Below are 14,675 nucleotides of genomic sequence, written 5' to 3' on the forward strand. Positions count from 1 at the left end.
CATTCTGTTTTGCTTATTCTTAAGACAAAAGTATATTAATTGCTGCTCCTCCTAGGGCTTTCAAGCCACATGCACCAAAATCGGACATGTCATAGACCCTGGTCTGAAGTTTGTTGCTCTTTTCTAAGCTATCTGAGTACCAGTACTCATGGTACCCGGCCTCAAAATGGCTTTTTCCCCCCATAGACTTTTATTATAATGCCTCCAAAATATGCAAAATCAAAACTTTCCACAACATTGACATGTGACATATCAAAACACAGAACAATGAAGGGAACTTCTTCACAGATGATGTCATGTGCAGCCCCGCCTCCAAAATAAAAATTACCACAAAATGGACGTGTGATATATCAAAACATGGTATGGGTATTCGCGTGAATCATGGGTGAATCATGGGTATTCGGGTGACATCACATGCTTGTATCCACTTGCCTCCAAAAGTTTTGGCACGCAAGCATACTGGCCTTTGTGAATACTTGCTCCAATAAGCTAACATAAAAGTTTGTCACAATGAACTTTACAAATCTAGTTTACATATATGGCATTTATGACAAGAATACTGGTTCACTAGGTCAGGGACTAAGAATACCATCAGTCTAAAACTCTGTAAAAAATTAATCGATGGTATAGTGCTAGTTGAAATATTTCACAAAGTATTTGACTGTCCTTTAAAGTCAGTGACTTGGCTGTTCTGAAATTTATGGTAAATTCATTCCACCACCTCAGTGCCAGAACAGAGAAAAGTCTTGATGTAGAAAAGTCCCTGCCTTGTACCCCAAGAGATATCGGGACCAGTCGAGCAGTGCTAGAAGGTCTGAGGGAGCTGCTTGCTAATCATCCTCTTGATAAATCTACATGTAATAGTTTCAAGTAGACCCAAACACATTTGCAGATAATTTTCACTCACTCTATCCTGCATAACTAAAGTTAGAGAGAGAGAGAGAGAGAGAGAGAGAGAGCGTTTAGGACCTGGGGTAGTTTTCCAACTGTGTTACAGCTGTGATTATCTCTTGCCATTAATTCAGTTCAGTTTGGTTCGTCGTGCAGATGTGCTGTTCTACTGACAAAAGGTGTCATTGCTGCTGAATAACTGCCGATTGGAGATACATCTCTCTCTCTCTCTCTCTCTCTCTCTCTCTCTCTCTCTCTCTCTCTCTCTCTCTCTCTCTCCAAGAACGGAGCTGTAACACGTTTACAATAGAAAGTGAAGTTTACAGAGTTTGTTTTTCTTATAATTGCGAAATCAGTGACAGATTCAGTTTATTTTTAGGAAACCTTGTGTGTGTGTGTGTGTGTGTGTGTGTGTGTGTGTGTGTGTGTGTGTGTGTGTGTGTGTGTGTGTGTGAGAGAGAGAGAGAGAGAGAGAGAGAGAGAGAGAGAGATGGCTGTAAATGTGGCACTGAGTGTGTTATGTACGTACTTCGCATGCGCGGTATGTAACGCTGGTCCCAGTGAGGATCTGCTTATTGATCGATATTCGTTACCGATCCGGTGTGGCAGAGAGGTTCAGGTCGGTGATTATGTGCGATATCATTACAACGGATCGTTTCCGGATGGAAGGATTTTCGATTCCAGGTGAGTGGAATTTATTAATACTGTCTTAGAGTAAATTTCAGTTTAATTTGTTTAGCTTTTATACGATAGATGTTGTCACTAAGTTACTGGTTTTAGAGAAATATATAAATTCAGGATATAAATGTTATATTTACAAATGTGTTCTGAACATTCATTGGAAGACTGTTCCATTACTGTGGTGCTCTGTAAGAAAAAGACTTTGGTACTCGAAGTTCCAACAAATACCTTGCACCTTTTGATTGGAGTAGGTGTGATATTTCATAAAAAAACAAAACAAAAGATCTCTCAGGTTCTGTGGTGTGAGACCATTCAGTGCTTTATAGTTTAATATTAGTATTTAATTATCAATGTGAAACTTGACTGTAAGCCAATGTAGTGAGGATAAGATAGAGGTGATGTGTTCATATCTTCTGGTTCTAGTTAGGACTCTAGCTGCTGTGTTCTGGACTAACTAGAGCTTGTTTCTGCTCCTACTGGAACATCCAGACAGTAAAGTATTACAGTAATCCAACCTAGAGGTAACAAATACATGACCTAGTGTTTCTGCATCATGTCATGACATCATATTTCTAATCTTATCAATATTTGTGAGATGAAAGAAGGCTAACATTGTGGTATTATTTATGTGAGCTTCAAATGAGAGACCGTCATTAACCACACCGAGGTCTTTTACTGCTGCACATGATGTAACAGAAAGACCATCCAGAGTTACTCTGTAATCAGGAAGCTTACTTCTGACTGTCAGAGTAAGGCAGGAGGAAGTTAGTAAGCACCAGAACATAACAGCGAAAGTAATACCTTGTTTATAAATAAATGCACCAACAATTGCATAAGGAGAGAAGCAAATTTATATTAATAGTCTCAATTGGAAAAATTTATGTCTTTGCTGCTATATATTGTTGGTGTGTATATTTCTGTGGTTTATTTTATTCCTAGTTTATTTTATTCCTAGTATTAAATAAAAATCTAAGATTATTTTTTGTTATGAAGCCTTCCTTTCACACTGTTTAATATACTGGTAATTAATTTGAGGCCGAGGGGGGCATGGTGGCTTAGCTGTTAGCATGTTCGCCTCACACCTCCAGGGTTGGGGGTTCGATTCCCGCCTCCGCTTTGTGTTTGTGGAGTTTGCATGTTCTCCCAGTGCCTCGGGGGCTTCCTCCAGGTACTCCGGTTTCCTCCCCGGTCCAAAGACATGCATGGAAAATTGGAAAATTGTCCGTAGTGTGTTAGTGTGTGAGCACTGGGTGCTGCACTGATGAAGCCTAAGCACAGGCTCCCTGTGACCCGAGAAGTTCAGAAAAGCGGTATAAAAGGAATGAATGAATGATGTTAAAGGCATGGTTTGATGGTTATTCCAATATGCTAGTTTTTTTACTCTAAAATTTTTTAATTGTAGCTACATTATCTAGAGTGTATTGAAATGTTGACTGGAAACATAGTCACCTGATCAAATTCTATAGGGCCAGACAGTGAATCAATCATAGTGATTTTATTTATAAATGTTGCTAATGTGAATGTATGTTTGACATGATATTGTGGAATGGAGTATATATTATGATTAACACATTTTAAATGAGAGGGGTAATGGTCTCAGCCTCAGGCAGTGGAAATGTGACTATATATTCTGTATTTATTCAGAATGTCAGAATCAGAAAGATCTTTATTGCCAGGTATGTTTTCACATACAAGGAATTTGTCTTAGTACAGAAGCTCCACAGTGTAACAGAATGACATTGAGGGGTCCTGAGTGAGGGAGTGTGCTAGATGTGAGGGGTCCTGAGTGAGTGAGTGTGCTGGATGTGAGGGGTCCAGAGTGATTGTGCTGGATGTGAGGGGTCCAGAGTGAGTGTGCTGGATGTGAGGGGTCCAGATTGAATGTGCTGGATGTGAGGGGTCCAGAGTGACTGTGCTGGATGTGAGGGGTCCAGAGTGACTGTGCTGGATGTGAGGGGTCCAGAGTGAGTGTGCTGGATGTGAGGGGTCCTGAGTGAGTGTGCTGGATGTGAGGGGTACTGAGTGAGTGAGTGTGCTGCATGTGAGGGGTACTGAGTGAGGGAATGTGCTGGATGTGAGGGGTCCTGAGTGAGGGAGTGTGCTGGATGTGAGGGGTCCTGAGTGAGTGAGTGTGCTGGAAGTGAGGGGTCCAGAGTGAGTGAGTGTGCTGGATGTGAGGGGTACTGAGTGAGTGAGTGTGCTGCATGTGAGGGGTACTGAGTGAGGGAATGTGCTGGATGTGAGGGGTCCAGAGTGAGTGAGTGTGCTGGATGTGAGGGGTCCAGTGTGATTGTCTTTGACCTTTTGCTCACTCTGGAGAAGTACAGATCTTGGAGAGTGGGGAGAGTTGTGCCAATGATTCGTTCAGCATTACAGACTACCCTCTGTAGTTTCCTGAGGTTAGACTGGGTATCTGAGCTGAACCAAACAGTCACTGAAGTGCAGAGGATAGATTCAATGATGGCAGTGTAGAACTGTTTCAGCAGATCCTGTGGCAAGTTGAACTTCCTCAGCTGGCGATGGAAGTACAACCTCTGCTCAGCCTTTTTCACAATGGAGTCAATGCAAACTTCAGGACCTTGACAGAGGGGTCATTAGAGGTGCAGTCATTCGTGTACAGGGAGAAGAGCAGTGGGGAGAGGACACAGCCCTGAGGAGCACCAGTGCTGATGGTGCAGGTGCTAGATTTGAGTTTCCCCAGTCGCACTAGCTGCTGCCTGTCTGTCAGAAAGCTGGTGATCCACTGACAGACAGAGGAGGGCACGGAGAGCTGGGTTAATTTGGGCTGGAGTGATGGGGTGATGGTGTTAAAGGCAGAGCTGAAGTCCACAAACAGGATCCTCACATAAGTCCCTGGTCTGTCCAGATGCTGCAGAACATAATGCAGTCCCATATTAACCGCATCATTCACAGACCTGTTTGCTCTGTTGGAAAACTGCATAGGGTTTAGTAAGGGTCCAGTGATGTCCTTCAGATAAGCCAAAACCAGCTCTGGTAAAATTTACACCTAATTGGCCTTGCCATTACAAAGGTGTCTAGCTAATTAGCTCTGCCCCACTTCACCTGACTAAACAGTGCATACAGCTTCAACTCAATATTATACAGATACTATCACAAAATTGACTATATATATAATATAGTATATATAATAACTATATATAGTAGTAGATTAGTGTGATTACCATTATGAGTGGATACTATTACATTCTGATTCCGTCAAGTACTGCTCGACTGGTTCCACCATCTCTCAGGGTAAGAGGCAAGTTTACTACAAGACTCTTCTCTGTTCTGGCACCAAGGTGGTGGAATGAACTTCCCCTAGAGGTCCGGACAGCTGAGTCACTGGATATTTTCAAGCGGTGGTTGAAGACCTACTTATTCAGGAAACACTTCGACTAGCACATCTTTCCCTGTCTTTAGCATTAAACAACAAACAAAAAAACAAACAAACTTTGACACATTTTCATTGTAACTTTGAACAAATGTTTTAAACTCATGGTATCTTAAATATGCAACCTAGTGAACCAGCATGTATTCAATGCTAGAGATGTAAGCACTTATGTACGTCACTCTGCCACATGCTGTAAATGTAAATGCAAATGATTAACTCCTACTGAATCTTGGATGGACACAACTGCTGGTCTCAGAGGATCTTCTAGATTATTAAAATCCCTATCAATGAAAGCTTTGTCAAAAGAAACAGCTAGATCCTGAACGTAGACAGTATTGCTTATATGTCGCAACATGCAGTAGTTGGTACCAGAACACCTTAGGCAACCAGTCAGTGATCAATTTTATGATAGTATCTGTATAATATTGAGTTGAGTCTGTATGCACTGTTTAGTCAGGTGAAGTGGGGCAGAGCTAATTAGCTTGACACCTTTGTAATGGCAAGGCCACTTATAGTAGGTGAAATTTGACCAGAGCTGTTAAAGCTACTGGTAAGGCTTGTCGTTAAAAAACAGCAATAAGGAATGATGGCACTAATTGCTGAGATGGTATAAAGTATTGTTTATTTATACTACTCATGTAAATGAACAATGAGAAATCCAAACTATATATAATAACTATATATAGTATGACTAGCAACAGAGTGGCAGACCAAACAAGTAATACCAAACAATCTGTGTGTATGTGTTTTGTTCTGTATAATGTGCAATGCTATCTGAATGAAAATGGTGTGTGTGTGTGTGTGTGTGTGTGTGTGTGTGTGTGTGTGTGTGTGTGTGTGTGTGTGTGTGTGTGCGTGTGTGTGTGTGTGTGTGTGCACGCATGTCTAAAATGTAAGAAACTGCTTGAGAGATTATATTTCGGACATTTGGGGCTCAAACAGGAATCTTTTGAGGAGTAGAGAAGTCTGGACTGAACTTTTCAGCGTGCTACCATCTCAGCACAGACTGGGAAAAGAAAGAAAATGAATTAATGTGTGAATTAATTATTGGGTGTTCCAATTTGTCTCTTTCTTCATTCTTTATTACTTTCTCTCTGTTTCTAAGTGAGCATAAGGGCATGCCATTGGTTGTACCAGTGGGTTTGGACAGTAAGGTGATCCCAGGCTTGGACAGAGGAGTAGTGGGGATGTGTGTGAATGAGAGAAGGAAGATCACAATTCCCCCTCATCTTGGATATGGCATCTCAGGAGCAGGTAATTTTAAACATCCAAACTCATTGATTGTGTCTCAGTGTGAGGGATGTAGTTTAGGTAGACTGCATTTTTTCCATGTGATAGATTTTGGGGGAAATAATATCACAGCAACACCTATCTGTGTCTTACACTGTACTGTAAGAGTTATTATTCTTACATTGTCACATTGTCTATCTCTCTGTCTCACTCCCTCAGGTACAATGATTCCCTCAGATGCAACTCTGGTGTTTGATGTCTTCTTGTTGGATGTGTGGAACAAGGATGATGGTGTGGACACTCGTCTTCTCTTTAAGCCATTGTCCTGTCGCCGTTCAGTGCAGCATGGTGATTTTGTGCGATATCTGTATAACGGCTCTCTGATTAATGGCACAAACTTCAAATCCAGGTACGAATTTGACATTACTAAGAGACATTTTTATAAACTAATAAGGAGCTGCTGCATTTGTTAATACTCTCTCACAGTCATGGACAAAATGTCACATATGACACATACGTGGATGAGGACCACCTGATCAGCGGCATGGTGCAGGGGCTGATGGGAATGTGTGTGGGAGAGAAACGCTCCATCATCATCCCACCATTTTTAGCCTATGGGGAGAAAGGATACGGTATATACATACACACTCACTGTCACACCTTGATGTAAGTTTGGGTAGTGTGAGTCCAGTAAAGGAGTCTTCTTCAAAAAATATTGTGCCAAAAGAAATCCTTTGGTTGAACACCGACAGCACTTTTGAGAAAAGGTAAAAGGTAATAAAAATAGTATTAATTTCCCCTACTGAAACTACACTATTATTGCTAATCCTCTCTATTGTCTGAATGTGCAACTCTAAAGCTGAAATCTTCTCTGTCGGAGAGCTAACTAACAAACACTTATCACAAGTAACATTAACGTTAATGACGGAGGAAGAATTACTAAACATTCTGCAGCTCACACACTGGACAAGCTGAAAGTTTGCCATACTCCGTGATCACGTAACTTTGACTTGAATCAGATCAGAATATTAAAGAGATCCAAAGAGTGTTTCCTCCGCTAGCTGTTTGATGACAGGAAACAAATTAAGTTTCTCCTGAAAAGAATAATAAAATTAACTAAAAGTAATATAGAAAAGTACAAAATTTAATAAATGAAAACAACAGCATAAAATAATAACCAAAATAAAATAAAAAGGGATCAAATTGTTTTATAAGATTTTTAGGATAAAAAAAAAAAGAACATAAAAAACAGTATATTTTAACACCGAGACAGTCATAAAACCAGCGGCAAACAGTTCAAACACAGGAAGTGACGTCAGCATCCCATATATTATGATGATATTGTAATATTTAATATTGAGGATATTGGGTAAATATATATATATTTATATATGTGTATATATGTGTATATAGTGTGTCTGTGTGTGTCTGTGTGTGTCTGTTCTTATTTTGAAAAGAAAAAGACACTTCTTTAGACTTTCTGGATATTTATTTTTTGAGTTTGTTGGTTAAAAAAAATTGGGTGTTGCTTTCAAAATTTTCCTCACTATGAAGACAGATTACTAGGGCCTTGATGGAAAGGGCAGTTTGGAATGGTCCTGAAAGAGGATTTACTTAAAGCAAAGAAAAAAATTCCCATCCTATTCCCATCCTGAGCTACTGATCAGAATGCTGTGTGTTTTAATCCCAGTACCACCAATATACCATCTAGAAACCAGCATCATTTGATTGCTCATAAATTGGGGCAGGCTGGGTCCTGGTGTTTTGTCATGGGGCACATTCGACCCAGTATAAAAGAGACAAATATTTTGTTTGTTATGTTCATTATGTATCCATATGAACTGTATTTACAGTGCTTAACAAGCCTGATGTTCCAGTATTGTGGATGTAAACACTGTCTGTCTTTCACACGCTGTGTGTCCACTTCAGCCTCATACATGAGTGCTTCTGACTCCCTTTCCTGTTCTGTACCCTCATCTTTATAACGTTCAACTAACAAATCTTCTGTCATTCCCTCCAATTTCTGCAGATTCTCTTCCTTTTCTGCTGCTTTTTCTCAGCATCTGGATCGTCAAGCTTTGTCTCATTATAGTTTTTGTTTTGGAGGCAAAAAAGCTGAGAGAAAATGCTCAGCACTTAGATCGTTAATTTAATACTGCTCTGAGTTCAGGGGCAAAGATCAGTGTTTCAGGGACACTGGCCCTATTGCCCTAACCCCTAGAATTTCATAAAGGAAATAAGATATAACTCATCTTTAGAGTAGGATTTGAATGTGTTTCTCATAATATCACTTCTAACCTTTAGGGGTGTCATTAGTTTGAAAAAGGAATGTAAAGCCTATGAGGTGATGAAAGGAAAAATGTCTTTAAATTGCATCTAAATCACCATTGTCTAATGGGAGCCTTATCACAGGTTAGCCTTGTGTCTAAGGCAGTAGTCTGAAATAACTATTTTATGGTACTTAGTGGCAACTAAATGTGTTAATCTATTCTTTATTTATCAGTATCTATGATGCACATGAGAAAAGAAAGAAAAAATATATGGGAAAATTTGCTCTCTAGGGCTAAATTCAAGTATCGGAAAGATTTTGTTGGAATTGGATAACATTAGTAATGTTGATGATTTATCAAGTTTTTTGTGTTGAAGTGTCTACTGAAAGTATCTGAAAGCAATGTTTCATCCTTCCGGATTTGAGCATGTATACAAACCAGATTGACTGGAATCTTTTGCAGTCTGCCATACATAATAAAATAATACACAATGTTATACTGTACACAGTGTTGGTTTCTGATACTGTGCAAACTGTCTGACTGCTTTGTGGCATCTATAAACTTTGCATTAATTGTTAATAGTGCTTTAGATATGTGTTTGTCTGTCTGACTTCACTAAACTGTTGGATTGTTGTAGCACATATTTCAGACCTGCCAACCTTTACGCATTTTGTGTAGCAGATACGCATTTAGACATCAAAGTACGCTGCTACGATTTGTCACATCAAAATACGCATTGTAAAAAATTGATGCCTTTGAGTTCAACTGTCTGTGCAATTGCGCACCAGGCAATGTGCCTATGGGTGTAACCGCATTGGGCAGCAACCTGGGAAAATAATAATTGGCCCAATCATAGCGCAAGTTTAAAACTCTTCAACGCTACAAGCGGAGAGCCATCAAAACGAATGTGGTTTTCATCTGTCTCTGTCCGTCTTCAATTCTTCTTACATTGACTGTTTTTTACAAGTGAGGACTTAACGTTTCAAAGGTAAATGGCCAGAATTGTGAATTTCATACATTTTAATAAGCCTGCCAAACCACAGGTGTCGTTAGACTCCTTTACTGGGGCATGTGCCCAAGTGTCCGGTGTTGTGCCTCAAATTTAGGTTTTTACGCACAGATCAAGTTTTACTTTATTTGCCGTTATTATATATACGAAACATAAGTCATGCCTGTAAACGCATTGCCGTCGTTCTTTAACGGAAAAGACAAACTTTTTGTGAAAAGCAGGGAAATAGAAGCAGAAAGTAGAAATGATGAGGAAGGTATTATTATATAATCAGCCAGTCAAAACCATAGTGAAGTCTAGAGTCTTGCATTATTGCTGAGAAAATTAACACATGTATGTGATGTCAGATATGAAGTTACTGTTTAGTTCATTAGATCTAATTTATGGCAATACATAAAGAGTTGTTAAAATGGTATGCAGATATTATACACAAATGATCATGCACATAATGTTATACTCTTTATTTTAGTAGCAGCCAAGTATTGTTATTGTTAGTGTGAAAATATCACACGTTTTGAGATTTTATTTATTTTGTTGTCTGATATGTGTTCGAAGGACACAGCAGTTTTCAGTTAATTATAAAGTTTAAAAGACCTTTTGAAAGCCCTTTGTTTTTTCTGTTATTTATACAGTATTTTTATACAGTATGCTATTTGTTGATTTTTGTTATTTATAATGTCCCATGTATTTAAGTAATGTTTAAGAGACATGTTTTTGTTTTTATGTTGCCTTTTCAATAAAAGAGTTCTTCATGGTCTACTTGCATGTTGAATAACTAGATATGGTGGTGAGTGAGAACTATGTGCTAAGTAAAAAGTTGTGATGAGTGAGCATGTGAACTTAACACTGACCAGCAAATCTGCCTGAACTGTAAGTTGCTACACAAAATTTTTTCCAAGGTTGGCAGGTCTGCATATTCTGGCATTCGGGTTTAGATGGTGGTTTTTGCACTCAGGCCTTGAGGCTTAATGCGTCTTTAGATGTGGTGCTGGTTTATATGGTAGTGGAAACTAATAATAGGCGTTTGTGTGTTTGGTGTTTAGGTGGGAAGGTGCCAGCTCATGCGACGGTGGTGTTTGATGTTCTACTTATTGATGTGTTTAACGTTAAGGATGATGTTCAGATGGAGGTTCTCCATGTTCCTCAGCCCTGCAGAAGAAAATCACAGAAAGGAGACTTCATACGTTATCACTACAATGGAACTTTCCAAGATGGAACACTGTTTGACTCCAGGTGAGTATTTGGGCCACATCATTTGTTTGAGAACATGCAGGACTTCTAGAAAGTTTTTAAAGCTTTTTCTGTATTTCTTCATCAGCTCGACCTGAAATGTGATCAGATCTTAGTCCTAGAGCTAGATAAATAGAACTCAGTTGAACAAATTTTTATATTTATTTAATGAGTAAAATGTTCTCACATTTTAATGTCTTTGTCAGAGAAAGGGTTTTTAAAGTCAGGTCATTTAATCAATGGGATGACAAACAGTAATGAGTGTAGCAGGTTCTCCCATGTTTCAGGTAGACAAACTTGGGTCTTCAAAGTCTGGTCTTTGTCACAAAAGTTTGATCAAATGATTTAGAAAAGGATAATCAGTGCTCCCCTTCTAGCGTTCCACAACTTGCAGGGTACATCAATATTGATATATTGTCATGTCAAAATATGTTCACATGGGTGCACTGCAGGATGGCGGTTAGTATGGGGGAGTATCATATTTACACTAATGGTACATATTACTAATATAATAAAGATTGATGTATTAACTGAGTAGGTGAGGGTTAAGGGCCTTAAAAAGCCCAACAGTGGCATCTTGATGGTTGTGGGATTTGAACTACTCTTAACCACTGAACATTGTGCATTGTGGGGTTCAGAGCAATGATAAAGTTTGGTGCAGTGTATGTGATTTAGTGAACTGTAGGGTTCAAGATTGTTTGTTTTAAGTGCAATTAAGGATTTAGTGCATTGTAGGGCATTGGAGTGTGGTGTAGGGTTTAGAGTGGTTTGTGTTTAAGTGCATTGCAGAGTTGAAGTGGAGTATGAAGTGGAGGTTCAGCATGGTGTGGTGCATGGATTTAGTGTATTTTAACATTTAGTGCATCTCAGTTTTTTTTTGTGTAGTGAAGTGGAGATATGTAGCAGGTCTAAAACATAATGAGCTATTCAGTAGGATGTGTGTTATATTATCAATGTTTTTGGATGTATATTATTGTACTTCTTGTCATTCCACTTCCCACCCCCTCAACACACATACACAGCTACCAGCGCAAAAGTACATACAATACATTTGTGGGTTTGGGCCACGTGATCGCTGGAGTAGATAAAGCCTTGCAAGGTGTGTGTGTGGGAGAGAAGCGACACATCATTGTTCCACCACACCTTGCCTACGGAGAGAATGGGACAGGTGAGACACAGACACAAACACACACACAAACATGCATGCACGCACACATACCGGTATTCTTCTTTATGTGTATGTGTGTGTACATGCTTTGTTCTTAGGTGACCTTATCCCTGGGTCTGCAGTGTTGATCTTTGACCTCCACATTGTTGACTTCCACAATCCAAAAGACTCAGTGGACATTCAGATTACCCACAAACCCCTGCAGTGTATCAACACAAGTGCTGCTAATGACCTCGTCACTTACCATTACAACTGCTCGTTGCTGGACAGAACCCGGCTTTACTCATCGTAAGTGTATATAAACACCCCAACAGACCCCACTCCATTCAGATCTTATACACGCACACACACACAGTGCTTACACTTTTATTCCTCACACAGTGCCATTCCGATTTGTTATGTGTTGATGACTTGAGACATGATGCTAAATGCAGCATTAAATATTTTATAACAGTGTTAATGCTCTCAACAGTATTGACTTGGGCAGACCTGCACAGGCGACACTGGCTCAAGGAGATGTCATCGAGGGGCTGGATCAAGGGTTAACAGGCATGTGTGTAGGGGAGAAGAGGGAAGTGATCGTGCCCCCCCACTATGGACATGGACAAAATGAAGGTTAAATTATTTATCACTACAAAGACAAACATCATCAGTAAACACTGAAACAATGCTACAATCATGATGAAATCCCTACTTTAATCTCCCCTTTAATTACCAGAACTATTTTTATAATTTGTAATATAGAATGTAATTTATAAAGTTTAAATTAAATTAATTATCCCTAACGAGCAAGTGAGTGGTGAGTGAGTGTTAACATTTGTGTGCTAGCACAATTTTGTTTTTTGTGTCTTACAGGTTCTCTAGTTCCAGCAGATGCAGTGCTAATTTTTGAATTGGAGTTGATGGATTTGCAAAAAGGTGTTCCTAAGGGCTTCCTGTTCATCTGGCTAGAGGAGACTCCTGATCCCCTTTTTAATTTCATGGACCTCAACCAGGATGGAGAAGTTCCACTTGAGGAGGTGTAGAATTTTAGTGTGTTTCTATGTTTATTGTTTTTTTGTTTTGTTTTGTTTTTTATTAGTTTTATTGAAACCCAACATTTATTAATTATTAATTATTAATTGTTGTTAATATCCTTTTAAAATTTGCTGTATTTCTGCATCAATTTGACCTGAAATGTGATAAATAGAACTCAAACAAATTATATGTTATAGTTTTTAAAAATTATTTAACATTTAATATCATTGTCAGTAAAGGCATGTAAATATCAAAAGTTATGAGTTATTTTAAAGAGGTACCTATAAATAAAGTCAGGTCTTTTAATCATATGGCAAACAGACATGAGATCAGCAGGTGCTCAAATATTTCAAGTAGATAAACTTGTTTTCAGATCTAAAGTGCAGTCTTCATCATGTTTATGGAAGTGCACCATGCCTTAACCAGAGGAGATTTTTGATTCTCACAGGTGTTTTGTACAAGAAAATTTACAAAACAATTTCCACAATGTTTCACAGAATTCATTACCAGTTACTGGAAACATTTGGGTGAAGTTAATGCTGCTCTAGGAGGTTTCAACAGTTACTGTAATTAAAGGGTCATTAAGGTTTAAAACATTTGCTCAAAATTAATAAATACAAATATATTATACAAATAAAAAAAACTACAACCTTTGGCAAGTTTTGTTTAATTGAGTTTGCTTAAGCTCCTGTCTTCAGCTTTTAGATCAGATTTCATGTCAAATTTACACAGAAATGCAAAACATTAAAAGTATTTATAACATTTCTAATGAAACTGTACAAACATGAAGCTGTTCAAAATGAAAGTTCTGAATAAGTATCCAATTATAGCAGTTTACACAATAATTATACACAGTCACTTTCCAGTTTGCAGCATTCATCAGGCTGCAGGTGTCAATAAACAAAGGTCGTCTCCACCCTGCAATGGACGAGGATGTCATCATCAGACAGATGTTCACCAGCCAAGATCGGAATTATGATGGGAGAATCACAGAAGATGAGCTGAGACTTCAGACAGACAACACAACAGGACACGATGAACTCTGAGAAAGAAACACTTGCAATGTCTTCAGCAAAGTCTCTGGACTGTGTTTCCATGCACTATTACCTGCACAGGTGAATCAGGAAATGCTGAGGAACTGATTACCTTTTCAACAGAAGTATTAGTACAAATATCTGTCAGGATCTATCCCGGACTTTCCATGTGCTTTTGTTTACGTTTTGTTTTCACATGTCTGCCCTGCCCTTGTCTATTCCTTCCCGCCTCAGCACACCTGTCCCTTATTTGTCTAATTGTCATTAGTATTTAGCCGTGCTACACGGAATCCTCGTCTTTTGTTGCCTTTTGTCTTGTTTTTGTTTCTGTTCTGTGTGTTTTATTTAATAAACCAGTTTTAGTTAGCTATTCTGCATCTGGGTCTGTTTTTAACCCCGGTTCGCTGACAGAAGGATTCGGCCACTATAAGACCCAGCAGGATAGCATCTAGCCTTGTGCACCGGGTTATTGTGGGAGCATTTTTAGCATTATTCTTTCTGCCCTGCTTTTGTTTTATTTTTCTTTTGTTTTTTGGGTGATATTGCTCCGCATTTGTTCTGGTGAGGGACGCCGTTCCACTTCCTGTTTTTCCGCAGAGGATGCCGCCTCACTTCTTGTTCGTGGGGGCTGCGGACGTCACTCGGTGCCTCTGCTTGGCTGTGGATGTTGCTTTGCCCTTCTGCTCGGCTGTGGACCTCGCTTACATTTACATTTACAGCATGTATCAGACTCTCTTATCCAGAGCGACACACA

At 39.1% G+C, this 14,675-nt stretch overlaps 1 protein-coding gene across 1 annotated transcript; it reads left to right on the forward strand.

Moving 5' to 3' along the window:
* The first annotated feature begins 951 nt into the window (after positions 1–951).
* fkbp10a (FKBP prolyl isomerase 10a) lies at positions 952–14,291 on the forward strand. Its single transcript, XM_047808075.1, has 10 exons — positions 952–1,575; positions 6,069–6,217; positions 6,413–6,602; positions 6,680–6,825; positions 10,516–10,705; positions 11,725–11,870; positions 11,969–12,158; positions 12,343–12,485; positions 12,726–12,889; positions 13,754–14,291. The coding sequence occupies exons 1-10, from the start codon at positions 1,382–1,384 to the stop codon at positions 13,931–13,933; spliced, it is 1,692 nt and encodes a 563-aa protein (XP_047664031.1). The 5' UTR covers positions 952–1,381; the 3' UTR covers positions 13,934–14,291.
* Positions 14,292–14,675: the final 384 nt, after the last annotated feature.

Source organism: Tachysurus fulvidraco, chromosome 24 (assembly GCF_022655615.1).
Source record: "Tachysurus fulvidraco isolate hzauxx_2018 chromosome 24, HZAU_PFXX_2.0, whole genome shotgun sequence".
Classification (NCBI taxonomy): domain Eukaryota; kingdom Metazoa; phylum Chordata; class Actinopteri; order Siluriformes; family Bagridae; genus Tachysurus; species Tachysurus fulvidraco.